Source organism: Microtus pennsylvanicus, chromosome 21 (assembly GCF_037038515.1).
Source record: "Microtus pennsylvanicus isolate mMicPen1 chromosome 21, mMicPen1.hap1, whole genome shotgun sequence".
In the NCBI taxonomy this organism is placed as follows: Eukaryota; Metazoa; Chordata; class Mammalia; order Rodentia; family Cricetidae; genus Microtus; species Microtus pennsylvanicus.
Genome location: NC_134599.1, coordinates 20,407,197 through 20,422,072, shown reverse-complemented (window position 1 = coordinate 20,422,072; position 14,876 = coordinate 20,407,197). Strand labels below are relative to the sequence as shown.

General features: G+C 45.1%; 1 protein-coding gene across 1 annotated transcript in view; it reads left to right on the top strand.

Moving 5' to 3' along the window:
• Alk (ALK receptor tyrosine kinase) overlaps nucleotides 1-14,876 on the top strand; it is a 726,297-nt gene that overhangs the window by 588,323 nt on the left and 123,098 nt on the right. Inside the window, exon 6 of the mRNA XM_075955828.1 lies at nucleotides 11,437-11,568. Coding sequence (XP_075811943.1) covers nucleotides 11,437-11,568 — 132 coding nt within the window. The remainder of the gene's footprint in view (nucleotides 1-11,436; nucleotides 11,569-14,876) is intronic.

Sequence of the window (14,876 nt, the reverse complement as noted above, 5' to 3'; positions counted from 1 at the left end):
TTATAGTATGAGAGTTACAATTTTCCATTAGACATAGGAGATATTGAATTGAAAGTACATTGAATTCTTTAAATTTAAGGAATGTAGTTCCCATTATTACTTGATTCATCACTAACAAATAATATGTACAAAATCGAAATCCATAGGTAGTTAAATTTTCCACAGTAATTAATTCTTATACAAGATTATAGAGAATTAAGTAAAAGGATTTTTTGATTGGTCGTAAGATTTTTACAATAAACATATACACGGAAAATATTTGACAAATAAAATGTTAATTATGAAAAAATAAATAAATAAACACTGCTTGGCCACTTCCTCCCCTCCTCCCATTCCCCTCCCTGTTCCCCAACTCATCCTCCTCCCTTCCCCTCCAGTCTTAAGGACAGCAGGGTACCCTGCCCTGTGGGAAGTCCAAGGCCCTTCCCCCTCCATCCAGGCCTAGAAAGGTGTGCATCCCAATAGAGGGGGCTGACTGAGAAGCCATTGATAGTGGCACCAGGACTTGTTTCTACTGCATGTACTGGTTTTTTGAGCCTTCCACTTTCAATGGCTCACTAAAACCACCACCTTGTTTGCCTGGGTTTCTCTTTTTTCTCTGGCCTGGTTAGCTTTTTAATCATTTGGGAGTGTTTGTTTGTATATGTGTGTGTGTGTGTGTGTGTGTGTTTGTTGTTGGTTTGTTATTGTTGTTTTGTTGTGACTGGTTGTTTTGAAACTGTCTTGTTAGGTAGCTCAAGCTGCCTCAAACTCATGGTCCCCCTGCCTCTGACTCCCAAGCCCTGGGGTGACAACCACCGCCATGTTGACGGTTTTCATTTCTAACCTGTCATGCATACGCTCTGTGACCATCTACTGCTTGAAATCCACAGCCCACTCTGTTTTCTCCTGTACCTTCCACAGTGACCTCTCCTACTCTGGTTCATCTAAAAAGATGGTTAAAAATGGGCTTCCCAGTGAGTCAGACATAAAATTCTAGTTCTGCCCATTTGCCGTGACCCTGAAAATGACCTCACGAATCCTTCTTTGTATCCCAATTGTCACCTCAGGAAAAGTCGAGAATAACCAAGCACAGTAGAGTACATCTGTAATCCTAGACCTCTAGAGTTGGGGACAGTGGGATTGTGGGCTTTATAATAAGACCTTGTCAAAAATATTAATAAAATTAAAAAGACAGGAGATAAATATTTCATATATTTTCTATAAGGACTAAATAAAATTAGATAGGTATAGACATGGAAGATATAGATAGCCAGAAATAGAGAGGGCACTTTCTATATGGATCTAGAACATTATGTACACGTGATGAAGGCGTGGCTACTGTTAGCACGCCTAGAGTCTGCATCAACATCCCATGGCTTTCCTGTCCTTTCAGCCAGCAGCCATCCCTTCTGCTGTGGCTGACACAGATGGAGCCAGTGGAGGCATGATGACCTTCCTTCTAGCTTCAAGAGGGCTGAGTCCATCCATTTTCTAACTGGGGGTACCCAGGGGCCACCACGCACAGCCAGGTGGTACTGTCTTTAGTCCTCCAGTCTGAATGATCCCTCTCCCATCCCGAGCAGGCTTTCTCGACCACATTGTCTGAAGCCCGATCCCTGCGGTCATCTCACCTGTAGCTATAATTTATTTGTGATTAGTATTACTTCTCCAAAGTACAACTGAAATTGTTCATTGTTTACTGAACAAACAACGAGAGAAGAAAATGACATGTTTTTACGGGGAGCTGTGGTGTAGAATACTTAAATATCACCACGTTTCAGGGAGATTAATGGTAAAGTGTCCCCAGAGGTCATTTATAATATTAAAAATAAAATTATTGGTGTGTCTTTTCAGAAAAAGCAATGAAGATAAATGTCAAATAGGGAAACCTTAGGGGAAAAAAAAAGACCATGTAACAAAATGAAGGGACTAGCCGAGGCTGCAAAGGAATAAGACATTTTTAATTTCTTCAGAGAGCTCGACCGTGAAAATGAAGCAGACTCTGTCTTCTTCTGACGGCCTTCAGGAAGCTGTTTGGTTCTTAGGAAAGTCATAGGGAGATGGAATTTGAAACAAGGCCTCGGGGTCTTTCCATATTAACCAGTGTCACTGTTTTCGTCCCAACGCCATCTCTCTCATCCTCACCTCCACGCCACCCATCCTGACAGGGGCACCTCCAGCGTGTCACTCACTGCTACTCCTGTCTCTTCATCTCTCTGATCCTCAGTGTCTCCCGAGCCATCTTCATGACTTGCGTGGTCAATCACAGAGGCAGCTAGCCAGCTGGCTTTGCACACGTCCATTCCCACAGCTCAATCTCTCGACATCACTCGGGGTGAACTTCATTAAGACTCACCAGCTGGTCTGGAGAGATGGCTCAGCAGCTAAGAACACTTGCTCCACTTGCAGAGGACACAGGTCTGCTTCCCAAACCCGACATCTCTGGTTCCAGGGGATCCAACGCCCCCTTCTGGCTTCTACAAGCCTGCATGCATGGTGCACATACAGACAAGCAAACACACATAACTAAAAACTAATTGCAATTTTTTAATTAAAAAAAAAGACTTCTCAGGGTTCTTGATTTTGAAGTCTGCTGTTTAAATTCCTTATATAAACTCACACCCCCTTACCCCAGTTTTCAGGTTCCTGGGTGACTATGTCTCTCCCTTCTCCTACAGACAGCTCTGGTGACCTTTGTGGCCATTCTGGGCCATAATGGCATTTGCTCTGTTTCTAGATCATGACATCCTTCCCACTCTGGCTCCTCTACAGTCTTTTTCCTTGGCTGGTCCTCACTCGTGATTCAATACTGGCTCCCGTGTCCCTGTGCCCACTATATCAAACTAGGCCTCTAAACCACTTTCTCTTCACTGCTCTCAACCAGTTCCAGGCTTAAGGAAAAAAAAATATAAAAACATCCCTCTAGTAAACCAAGCATTGAACTGGATGGCAGGGAGGGAGAAGAATGAGGGCAGAACTTTTCCTTTGGTATAACTCAAAGAAATGAGAAATTCCCAACAGGATTCAAGGAAATCCCTCCTGATAGCATTCTTCTGCTTGAACTTAGTAAACTAGTTTGCCCTTCCTTGGTATCAAATCATTAGCACTTATGACTTGCCCAGCGCTCTCCAGGAGGTGGCATGAGTAAGCCAAACCCTCCTGCCTAGGAGGAGCCACATGCCTTCCTTCAGGGAAAAGAACAAGCAAGGGCATGGATGAAGTGGCATCTGCGGTGAAAAGGATTGTTCAAGCTGAGCAATTCTAGGCCACCAAAATAGGGTGCACACTCACTATAAGAAGCTGCTAATCTTGATACCTAATCAGATTCAAAGAGCCATGGGAACGTGGAGTTCAAGGTGCATGCAGCAGAGATTGTAGTGAGATTAGGCCTTGAAGAAGCTGGGTGCAGAAAGCTAACTCTGACTCCAGAGGCAACAGAGCTGAGAATTCATCATTACAAGTGTGATTTGTTTCATAACTATTATTTGTACTGGAAATTACCTTGGCTTGTTCCCATCATTATTTTTTGCTCTAAGGACCCGGTTCTATGGAGCCTCAACTCTACCACATGGTGTGAAGGATATTCAAAGCTTCTTTGGGTCCCTAAGAACTGGTCCTGCCCAACCAACCTCTAGCTGAGTCTCCCTGTGCCTATTTCATGACAAATTCTTTAACCTCCATGCCTCTATAGTTAGCTCAGAATAAGAACCCTCATTGTTTTATTTATTGTTCTATAGACATATGACCTTCACAGAAACCTGTCCATTAGACTGCATTCCTGAGGGAAACCCATGAGTTGAGTCAGTATTCACTCCATTAACTACAAGAAGAGGTCTGGAACATGGAATCGTTTTCTCTATACCTTAAGGGATCTTACCAACACAAACTGATTAGGTCTTGGGCTTGATAGAGTCATTGGAGAAATGTAGTCTGAGTTCTAAAGGAACTCCTGGACATGGGGAAACTCAACACAGTGAGAGCATAGGTCAGGAAGTGGTACTCAGGGCTTTGGATTGCCCCGAGGAGAGGAGAACCTGGAGGACCATTATTCCAATGTGAAGGGGTTTCTGATTTGGGTGCACCTAGTTATTATGCCAAAAACTTATGGAATATGCTAGTCTCTAGCCTCTCTCCTAGACATCCTTCTTCTGGCTGCCTTCAGTGAACCCCAAAAGCCACTCCATCACTGTGTGAGTCTGAGGTCTGCGGGAACAATAGCCCTAGCCCAGGGGTCTGCCTGGCTTTAGAGAATGCTGAATCTAGGAAGCTACAGCCAAGATCAAAAGGACTTATCTCTGGTCTCAGAAACCTAGAGGCGAGGTGAGGCTTCCATCCAGCTCTTCTATTTTGTAGGACAGTGCTTCCCAGCACAGAGGCAGCCACCTGGGCCTGGGCCTCTCCTTTAGTGTAGGAACCAAGATGCCAGGTCTTTAATGAGGTTTCCACACTGCAATTTATGAGGCCCAAAGCCTTCAGAAGGACTAGTTTCTGCCAGCCTTAATTTACACAGTTCACAAGCTTTCCAACACCCCCATTAAAGGGGACAAGGAAGCTGTGGCTGTTGGCTTGAACACGCTATTTGACACCGTCCCCATCATGTCGCCATCCATTTTCCTGTCTCCTGGCTTGTTTAGCCCTAAGCACCTGGCTCTCCTATCCCTGGGAAATATTTAGTTCCTAGCAGGCAGGTGGGAGCCAAGTCCAGCCCTCGACTCCAGCTCTGGCCCAGGTCTGCCCACAAATCCTCTATGTGAAAAGTTCTTCCGCACGTCATCTCCAATTTGATTTAAGAACAAGAACCCCTTCTCACCCAAGCGGCTCTCAGTCCCCACCCTTGTAATGAAGGCCATCAGTTAGGCAAGAGCGGGCAGGTAGGGGATGGCCGGAAAACTGTGACAAATGTGCCTTTTTGAAATGCCACATAAATCCCCTTAATTAAAAATTAATTAAGTGCCCTAAAAGTTGACATTCATTTAAGAAAGAGAGCGTAGTTTGAGTTGTGTGGGTTTCATAGCATCTAGTCTCTAAGACACAAATGAAGGAGGGGAAGTATGTGTGTGTTTCTGTTTCCAATGCAGTCGGGAAGGGGTTCATTGCCAGCGAGTGAACTCAATAAGTCACCCACGGAGTAGAACAGCGATTCACGGAACTTGACCTGGACCGCACGTGTTGCTGATGCAGATCTAAACTAATTTCTACAGCATCCGCTGAGAAGATAAATAGGCAAACAAATGTGCCATGCTGTTTCAGAAGAGATGTTCCAAGACACAAATGACGGATAGCTGGGACAGGAAATGCCAATGTGAGGCCAGCTTGCTGGGTGAGCGGCTTAGCAGAAGGCTTCACGGGAGAGCCATCCACAACGGTGGGCATTAATCAAGTTGGCACTAATGATAGCAAATCCATCTCATCAACATGTAGCCATCAGCACCATTGCTTAGAACCCAATAGGGAGATCACGGACAGAAAGAGACTTTGAGATAAGATTTGAGGTCAACACTCCAGTGTGTCAGAGGACAGTGGAGGAGCAGAGATAAAGGTCCCATCCAAGAGCCACAGAAACTGACTTTCAGATTCCTCCAGTCTTCCAAGGTCATACCACTTCAACTGTGTCCCCCCCCTCCCCTGAAACACCCAGGGGTCTAGGGACACCGCCAGTGCCAAGGACATCTCCTCCAAAGATGGTGATGGCAATGACCCTGGTGATGCACAAACACCAACGCTCTCTCTCACTTGCCTGCCAAGTGACTCTCATGGACCTCAGGGCATTGCTTCTAGCAGATGATTTATCATGAGTCATGGGACAAGATGTTACTGGAGGACCATCTGGCCAAGTTCTGGGCCCTTGTCTTCGGTTTACTAGCTGCAAATCTCAGACAAAACACCCCAGTAAGCAACTGGTCATACTTTTTACTGTTTAAAAAGCAACAAGCATCACTTGGGCTCTTAAATCCCCAGGTCTTCTGATTAATCAAGTGGGAATAATAACTGTTTGACTAGGGTTTTATGAGCTTCAGACAAAGAAAGCTCAAGGAAGCACATTGCAGGCTATTAAAATGCTACACAAACTCAAGAGTGACAGGGATTTAATACATTCAGTGACTCACATTGTTGGTCTGGGAGGAAGTGCTGTTTCAAGGGCTAATAAGGAAATTTCCATAGTGATGACCATTATTAATGAATAATCCCTGAGCGCCAGCCCTCCCACAAGTGATCTGGGGAACCTGGGCTGTTGCAATGATACTTGGAAATTACTAGCCCCCATGATATACCTGCAGAGAATAAACCACTTTCTCATGCCCATACCCTTTCCATCTCTCTAGAGACAGGCTACAACCACCCAGCATCTCAGGGCAGCCTGTTCCTCAGGGGAGGATGCTGTTTAGGGTTTGTGGGCTCTTGTTTAAAACCGTTCACCAAGGGTATTTTCCTCCTAGGGATTTATGGGCCCTATAAAAAAAAGAACTTGAGGGGACAGAGCACTTGTTTTTGGTTGCACCTCATTAGTTCTGAGTTTGAGCTCGTAGTAGAGATCAGAGTACCAGGAATCCATCTAATCGAGTCTCCGGTAAACATAAAACTTGCTCCATCCAGAGGAGACTCAACAAGGAGCCTGGGCATCTCCAGGAGAGGAAGAGAGGTACCAGAGAAAACGGATATTTAAAAAAAAAGAGCCAGTTCTTTAAGTTACTGCTGAGCCTGAACCCCGAAAAAGTTTCCAGGAATAAAAACCCATAAATCCCAGGCATCCAGAGAGTGAAAACAGCACTGTCCTCCACTCTTGCACCCCTCTTTGTCAAGGTTTGTGGGTGAAGGGCAAGCATGCTGACTTCATGTGCTTCTATACCCACTATCAGCATTGAGCACATCCATCACTTGGATGACCTCTTAGACAAACACAGCACAAAAGAGACAGAACGCAATGTAGAAAGGCAAAGGTTTCTGCCAATCCCTCAGCAAACTGGTGACCAACTCTGGGACTTTGTATTTACAATGGTAAAACAATGGTAGCACCTTCCTCCACTGATGCACAGGACCAGTTCAGTTCCCAGTCATGGTGGGGATGCAAAGGCCTGTATTACCAGGCACTGTTGCAGATGCCTTAGACTCCATACCTCCCTTCAAGTCAGTAGCAATTTGCTGGAAATGACAAACAGCTAAGAATACTATAAGACAGAACCTGCACTATGCTCCATGCAACTTGAAGCAATGCATGCAGAAGCCCAATCAAAAGGAATATTCGTTGGAAGGGAAGGGGGAATCCATGAAAATGGGTGAGGAAAAAAGTCAAGTACCCAGCCGTTGAGAGGTAAGGGCTCGTGAAAGATATCCCCAAAGTCAGGTCAACCCCAAAACAACAAAGGGTGACCCACACATGCCTATCAATCCCACAGGAAACAAGTTCTCTAAGCATCAGAGAAAGAGGGTAGAAGGGAGGGAGGGGAAGAAGAAAAAGAGGAGAGGTGAGGAGGGGAGGATTTGCTGCAAGGGAAGGAGCTGCTTCTGTGTCACAGCCATCCGGCTAGTTTACACCCGAAATAACCACACAGACACTATATTAATTAAAACACTGCTTGGCCCATTAGCTCTAACTTCTTATTTATAACTCTTACATTAATTTAACCCATTTCTATTAATCTGTATATTGCCACATGGCTGTGGCTTACCGGGAAAGATTCGGCATGTCTGTCTCTGGCAGCTCCATGGTGTTCCTCTCCTACTCCACCTCTCTTCCTCCCAGCATTCAGTTTTGTCTTCTCCACCTACCTAAGTTCTGCCCTATCAACCAGGCCAAGGCAATTTCTTTATTCATAAACCAATGAAAGCAACACACAAACAGAAGGACCTCCTACACCAGGGAATCATGAAGGAAGTATAGACACATTCTCATTACACGGCAGCTCGAGATACCTGTATACCAAAACACACTATGAAAATACACACTGCATGTGTAAAAAATGCATTCAGGCCCTAATCTTTGATGAGCAAATAAGGTGGGTTGAGTCCTTGCCAAACAATATCTGACCCCCATGAGTTTGATACCCAGCCCTGAAAAGAATAAAAAGAACTTAAAAGCTGAGAACACATGAAAACCTTCTTCTCAGAAAAACTCCAAATAAACAAGCTTTTGGTTTAAAATAAAACTTCTGGTAATACTCGGGGAGGACCAGGATGTGGAATGAAGGACTTGCATGTTTGAACGCAGCTGCTGAAGAGTGTAAATTGGATTCACGTCTAGAAAGCAATTTGGCAAGGTGTATCAAGAGCTTTTAAAATGTTTATACCTTTTGATTCCGTAATTCCACTTCTGGGAATCTATCCTACGAAAATAATCGGAAATGCAGGCGAAGGTTTACGCACAAAGATATTCTTCAAAGTGTTATTATAAACAGACTAGCAGCCCAATCGTTGAATAATGTTTAAATAAATAATGGCTAGTATCACACTGGATTGTAGCTATTAAAAAGAATTCATAGGGGAAATGTTTGAAGCCCTTGGAAAAGTTTGGGATGGCATCATCATTATTTTAAGACCTGTACGTGTGTGACAGGGCCATGAGCACTTTCTAAATCACAGACAGAAAGAAGTCAAGATAAATTAGCCAAGATGTTTTACAAACGGAGAGAGAGTGCCTCTGGGTGGGGGCATTCCGTGGGTGCTCTTCTCGTTTGCTTTTCCCTTGCTTTCAACATTAGACAACAGTCTTGTATTTTAGATAAACAAAAGGTGAGAGAAGCAATAAGATGTCTGATGTGAGAAATGCTCGTGCTCCCTTAAAGATGCACAATGCGCATAAAACACCAGGTAGCTTTAGATGCCCTGTAAGTGGACAGAGGCTTTAAAACGTCCTTCAGTGTTCAGTGTTGGCTGTGGCAGGCTAGAGTGAGAGCCATCTGTCCTCTGATTAAGCATACCATGATTTTAAAAAAAAACAGAAAATGCTTTGGAAATGAAGTCCCAAGCACACGAAGAGCGTTTCTCCTCATTCTAAACACCCATCTTCTATGCAGCTCACAGCCAGAAATTCGAACAGCAGCGTGCTGGCTCCAGCCCCTCTTCAACTGTACCGTATCATGGCCAGCGTATAAATGTATTTCTCTCTGGTCTCTTTGCCTTTTTCTAAAAATAAATAAATAAATAAATAAATAAAGCCAGGAGGATCCAATCACAGAGGCTCCATCGTAATGTCATGATCTAGGCCCTTCTCAAATGCCTCATATCTAAATGTCTAAACATAGTGGGGTGAAATTTCCAGCCTCCTAGCACCGTTAACACATGGTTTTAAGGGCTAAGCACTTGCCAGAGTTTGGTAACAGGATAGAAACCATATTTAGAGCTCTGTCTGAAAGAGGGTAGGGAGGTCAGGCAGTGTCACCAGGCTCCCCGTTCTCTTCACACAATATCAACAACGAAGCAGTCATATCCTGTTCATCGCAGGGTCAGAGAGCAGGTGAGTATTGCCTCCCATGCACCCTGGATTCCTGGGCCACAGTTCTCAGCACCCTGCTTAGCCTCCATGGTCAGAGCCTCAGGAAAGATGTCTCTGCTTTGTGGCATTGGGAAGAGAGACTGGAAGTTCCCTGAGAACAGCATTGAGAAAACATTTCTCTCCTAGCTTCTCCTAAGACACTGCCAACATGCAAATATACATGATCCTCAGATCAAAACAATAAGAAAGTTTATTCTGGAGCCAAGTAGGGTGACCATGGCCTGGGAACACAGATATAGTTACCCCAGATTCTATGTGCTAACACAGGAATGGTTTCTTTTTTATATATAATGATAAAACAAAGAAAATCATAAATCAAGAGATTTCAAGTCCATTAGTAGAAAACATCAGGTAGGTGATTTACAACAAAAAGAGAAAATCTCTCTGCTATTGGCCTCGGATGTTATCTGACGGCATTCTAAGCGTGTGGATCAATGGAGATAGGGGTTGATTTGTTTATTCCAAAAGGTCTTACTCAATAGTCACATAGACGTTAGGTCACACACAAGGGTAGGCAATAAACAGGGCTGCAGTAGGCCAAAAAATTTGGTTTGGGACCAAACATTCCACCTCTCCGAATCATTGAGCCGCTTGTCAAAATGAATGCTCACACAGGTGTGGCTTTTTTAATTTTTTTTTAAACCTGGAATTTAAGTTAAAAGCACAATTGATACATGGAAAATTGGTGTACGGGATTAAACCCATGAGATGAACTCGACGCCTTACCTTTTCATAAGAGCATTGACTCTCTGGTGTGCTTTTGATGTTTTTGATCCTGTTTTTTTTTTATCTGAGCGTGTTTGGAACTAGCAGGGTGTGGGAAGAAGGGCAAGCAAGCCTTTATGGCTTGTTAAAATGCATGCTGTATGCTGTGCTTACAACCCAAGAGCCACTGGAAGAAACATTAGCCTATGCTGTCCCAGGGCACAAGGAAAGGTGGATGGCATCCTTCTCTCTGAGTGAGGAAGAGAGGGGGAAAGATGACCTGACCTGTGAACTACTGGGCACTCATCCCAGAAGCAATTAAAGCACTGTGACGTCCACCCAAAGCTGCGCTGGGCTTCAGCTCTGATCCCTGCTAGAGCTGGTTTTTGCTGTGTATTAATTTCTCTTCCCTGCTGTAATGAACTACCAGAAGCTTAATGGCTTCAAACAACACAAATTTATTTTCTCATTGCTCCAGAGGGCCGAGGTCTGAAATCCCTTTCACTGGGCTTGTGCAAAGCAGTCTCAAACTGGGACTTCCCTGGGAAGTTTCTAGAACCATGCTGTTGGGCAGAGCTGTTTCCTCTCCAAAACCTGTTTCCCTGTCTCTTCAAGCTCCGTGGGACTTTTGTGGTTGTTGAGTCATAATCTGCCCTCCCATTCTGAAATCCATGCTTCTCTTGTTACGTTTGGGGGAGGCACGACCAAGGAAAACAGGGGAAGGAGGGGGAGAAGTTAGTTTCCATGCCGTGGGGAGTTCTCCAGTCCATTAAAAAAAAGCATAGAATTTTTGATATTAAAGATTATCTGTCTGGGGAGGGGGACCCCACATCACAGTCAACTAAATCTAGCTTCTTAGACAAAACTGGAGAAACTCACCTGCATGTGAGGCTCAAAGGAGAGGGAACTAAGGCCACCAGAAGCACAGAGATGGCAGGATCCAGTGGGAAGCCTATTAAGGCACAGCTGCCGTGGCAAGGAGTAGAAGCTAATGTAACCACACGTGAGTTGTAGGAAAAGGGCTCGGGTTTTATGTGGATATAGTTGACCATGTTGGAGCGCCAATTGTTGCAAGGAGACCGCTTGTTGGATGTGTGTGAGGGGCTTTGGTGCTTCCCTTGAGTGTGGTCAGATGGAGATGCAGTCATCTCTGTCAGTCCGTGGGATGTAATTAGTGGAGCAATCTTCCCACAAAACCAGCCAATGTCTGAAGCCACCCAGACTAACAAGGAACATGTTTCTGTCCGTGTGTTCTCTAGGAACATCCCCAGGCTCCAAGATGGCCTTGCAGAGTTCCTTCACTTGTTGGAATGGGACAGTCCTCCAGCTCGGACAAGCCTGTGACTTCCACCAGGACTGTGCCCAAGGAGAAGATGAGGGCCAGCTATGCAGTAAGTTGAGGGGGTGTGGTTCTGATCCTGCTCAACCCTAGCCACTCAGGCTTGTAACCCCTTCACATCCCCATTACACCATGTTTGCAAGCCTAGGTGACCTTCCCGACACTCGGTGACCTTTGTGACTACTCTCTGAGTAGAATGTGGTACTAAGATATGAGGTCTAGTCCTCCATGGTCAGTTGTCACACCTGTTCAAAACCAAATAAGGGGCTGCAGAGATGGCTCGGTGGTTAAGAGCGCTTGCCGCACATGCAGAAGACTAGGGTTCAGTTACCACCACCCACACTGAATAGCTACAACTGCCTGTAACTCCAGCTCTGCAGAATCTGATGCCCTCTTCTGGCCTCTGCAGGCACCTACAATGCATGTCATATACATACAACAAGCACACACACACATATACATGTTAAATATAAATAAAAGATTGCATCTTCAAAGTTTTGCTCTGGTATCATCAAGCCCAAAGGAGATGGGCAAGATGAAGTCTAGCCCTGTAGTGCGACATTAGACAGCTTTATGCCTAGACTGCCCTCCTCACTCTTTCTCCCCGTCTCCTGTCCACCCCAGCTGCAACCTTATCAAACCACTGTGAGGCTCCCTGGCGCCCGCCTGGCTTTGCTCGAGTGGTTTCCCCTGCTTAGAGCACACTTCCTTTCTTGAGTCACACCTACAAGACTCTCCTCAACAGTCCATGCTCCCAGGAACCCTCTCCTTGCCCTCTCCAAAGAGTGTAATTGGTTTTCCTTATCTTCCATACCCTTTCCACTAAACTGGGTGTATCCAGTCATAATCATTTCTGAAACTTGTTCTTAGTGTCTCTTTGTGATATAGACCATACACCATGTAACTAATTCATTTAAGCACACCCCTCAGGTCTGGAGAATAGTTACAGGGTTGTACAACCAATACCATGGTTAAATTTTATATCATTTATAACATTTTACCACCCGAAAAAGAAATGCCTTGCAGTCTCTGCATTTTTCTCCAGCTCTTTTGCCGCTATCCCTAACCACTAATCTTTCTGTTTCTGCATCTCTACCTCCATGAACCTTGCATATGAGCCAAATCACATAATACATGTATTTTTAAATTAATTTTTTCAATTAGCTTAGTATTTTTGAGGTTCATCCATACCATGACACATACCAACCCTGCGTTCTTTTATCGCAGAATATTGTTTCATTGTATGGCTATACCCCAATTTTCCTATCTACTCATTGATTCATGTCTATTTGTATCATTTCCAATTTTGCCCTATTCTAAATAATACTGCTATGAATATTTCCACATCAGTTTGTGCACAGATAAGTGTTCAGTTCTCTCTGTATTCACCTAGGATAGAATTCCTGTTGACTACCAGTAATATATAAAGGTTCTGTTTTCTCTTCTTTTTGCTAACACTTGTTATTATCTGTCCTTTTTTCCCAGTCATCCTAGTAGGCATGAATCAATTATTCATTATGGGGATATTTTCCAGGTCTCACTTCCCGTCTGTGGGCAGACGGGTCTGGGTCTGGTTATCTTTTCCGTGCCGGTATCTCTCCAGATTCCTGGCATGGGGTAAGTGCTCACTGAGTAGTGACCAAAATGAATGGCTGATTCGGGAACATTGAACACCATAAAGAAAAGCCAACTGTTGCGGCCGTGCTGATATCTGGGAGCAGTGTAGACCCCACCAATGATTGCCCCACTTGAATAGTGTCCTCCCAACAGCTGAGCTCTCAGTCTTTGCCAGGGAAACCACACATTTATGAACCACCTGAACTGAGCTAGAGAACATGCTAACGCCTAGGACACGGGCACATACAAAGGATCTAATCTGCAAAGCTGGGAAGGTCCAAAGCAGGTGCAGAGAATGAAGCAGTGGATAGGCCTTAGGTTGGGAAGATGGGAGGCAGTCATGCCTGGGATGTGGGGGGCCCGGACCAGAGACTCTGATCCACCATGTAGATATCACTGACCTCCGAGGAATTTCGTCAGATAGCTTTCAAAGCTTAGCCGTGTTCCCCAAGTCTTCTGGACTCCAGGGAAAATTTTGAAAGGGGCTATATGCATTCACTGAAGTAAAGCAATAGACATTCATTTCTCAATTTCAAAAAGAATTCTTGTTCTTTTATATGGAAAGACTTCAAGTGGAGTGTCCCAATGATAATGTCATTGTGGTAAGTTTTTAATGTTTGAAACAGAGTCCTGTGTATCTGAGGCTGGTCTCCAACTTGCTATGCGCCCAAGGCCTGAACCACTATGCCCGGTTTTGTGTATCCTGGAACTTCATGCATGTTAAACTAGCATTCTGCCAAGGGAACTGCATCCCCAGCCCCTGTCGTCTGTTTTCATATCAAACTCCATGAAGAGCTGTAGGGTGGCATTTTGCTTGTCTCCACATTCTCTGTTCCCAGTCTTTCTCCGAATTCTCACAGCAAAATGCAGCCAGGCTTGCCCACAGTGCTCTGGGCAGCAGTCTATATGCATACGTCTAGTTATTTGTGCCCAGGGCATTTCCAGCAGTGTTTCTGAGCTCTGTAATTTTGCAAATGCCTTTTAAAAGTTTTTGATACACACTTGCCAGCTGGGACATAGGTTAGGCAGGCCGTGCCCTGGTTTACAATTGGGAAAATGAAGGCAGGGAGAAGGTAATTGATTTGTTCAGGGTCACACAGCATGTCGGGAACAATGCTGTGATTAGAGCTCGGAGACCTCAGGATCCAGCCCAGCCCTGCGGCGCGGGGCATCTCCCACTACTCCGTAGCTTGTCATCGTGGATTTCTGGAAGCAGCTCTCAGCTTCAGAACAGCCAGGCTTGGGTACCAAGGTCCAGGAGCATGGGGCCCAGTGGCCTTTTCAGCCATGTTTGAGAAGCTGCTCTGACCAGCTGTCAGAAGGAGAGCTCCACCCTGGAGAACGCCCATGTGTGCTGCAGAAGCCAGCAGCCAGTTTCTAGGAAGGAAGGCTTAACTCAACAAGAGAGTTAGTCCCATATTTTCATCGGCTCCCGGCACAGGTCTGAACAGATACCCTTTTTCTTGCTCATGGCCCTATTCTTCCTGGCATTTGTGCTGTTTTCTCCATAACACTGCTGATGCTGGAAGCCAGCACCAGGATGGGAACAGCAGCCAACAGGAGCATCTGCTCCATGCCAGGTACTCACTCCCTCCCTGGATAAACCTGTTTCGTGGTCCCCAAGAGCAGGAAGCTGACGCAATCATCCGCGCTTGAACAGTGCTGTGGGCTCAGTCTGACTTCAGAGCCCACTTGTGTTCTGGAACACTGCAGGCCACACCCACCTGTTGCAAGAGTTTCAGC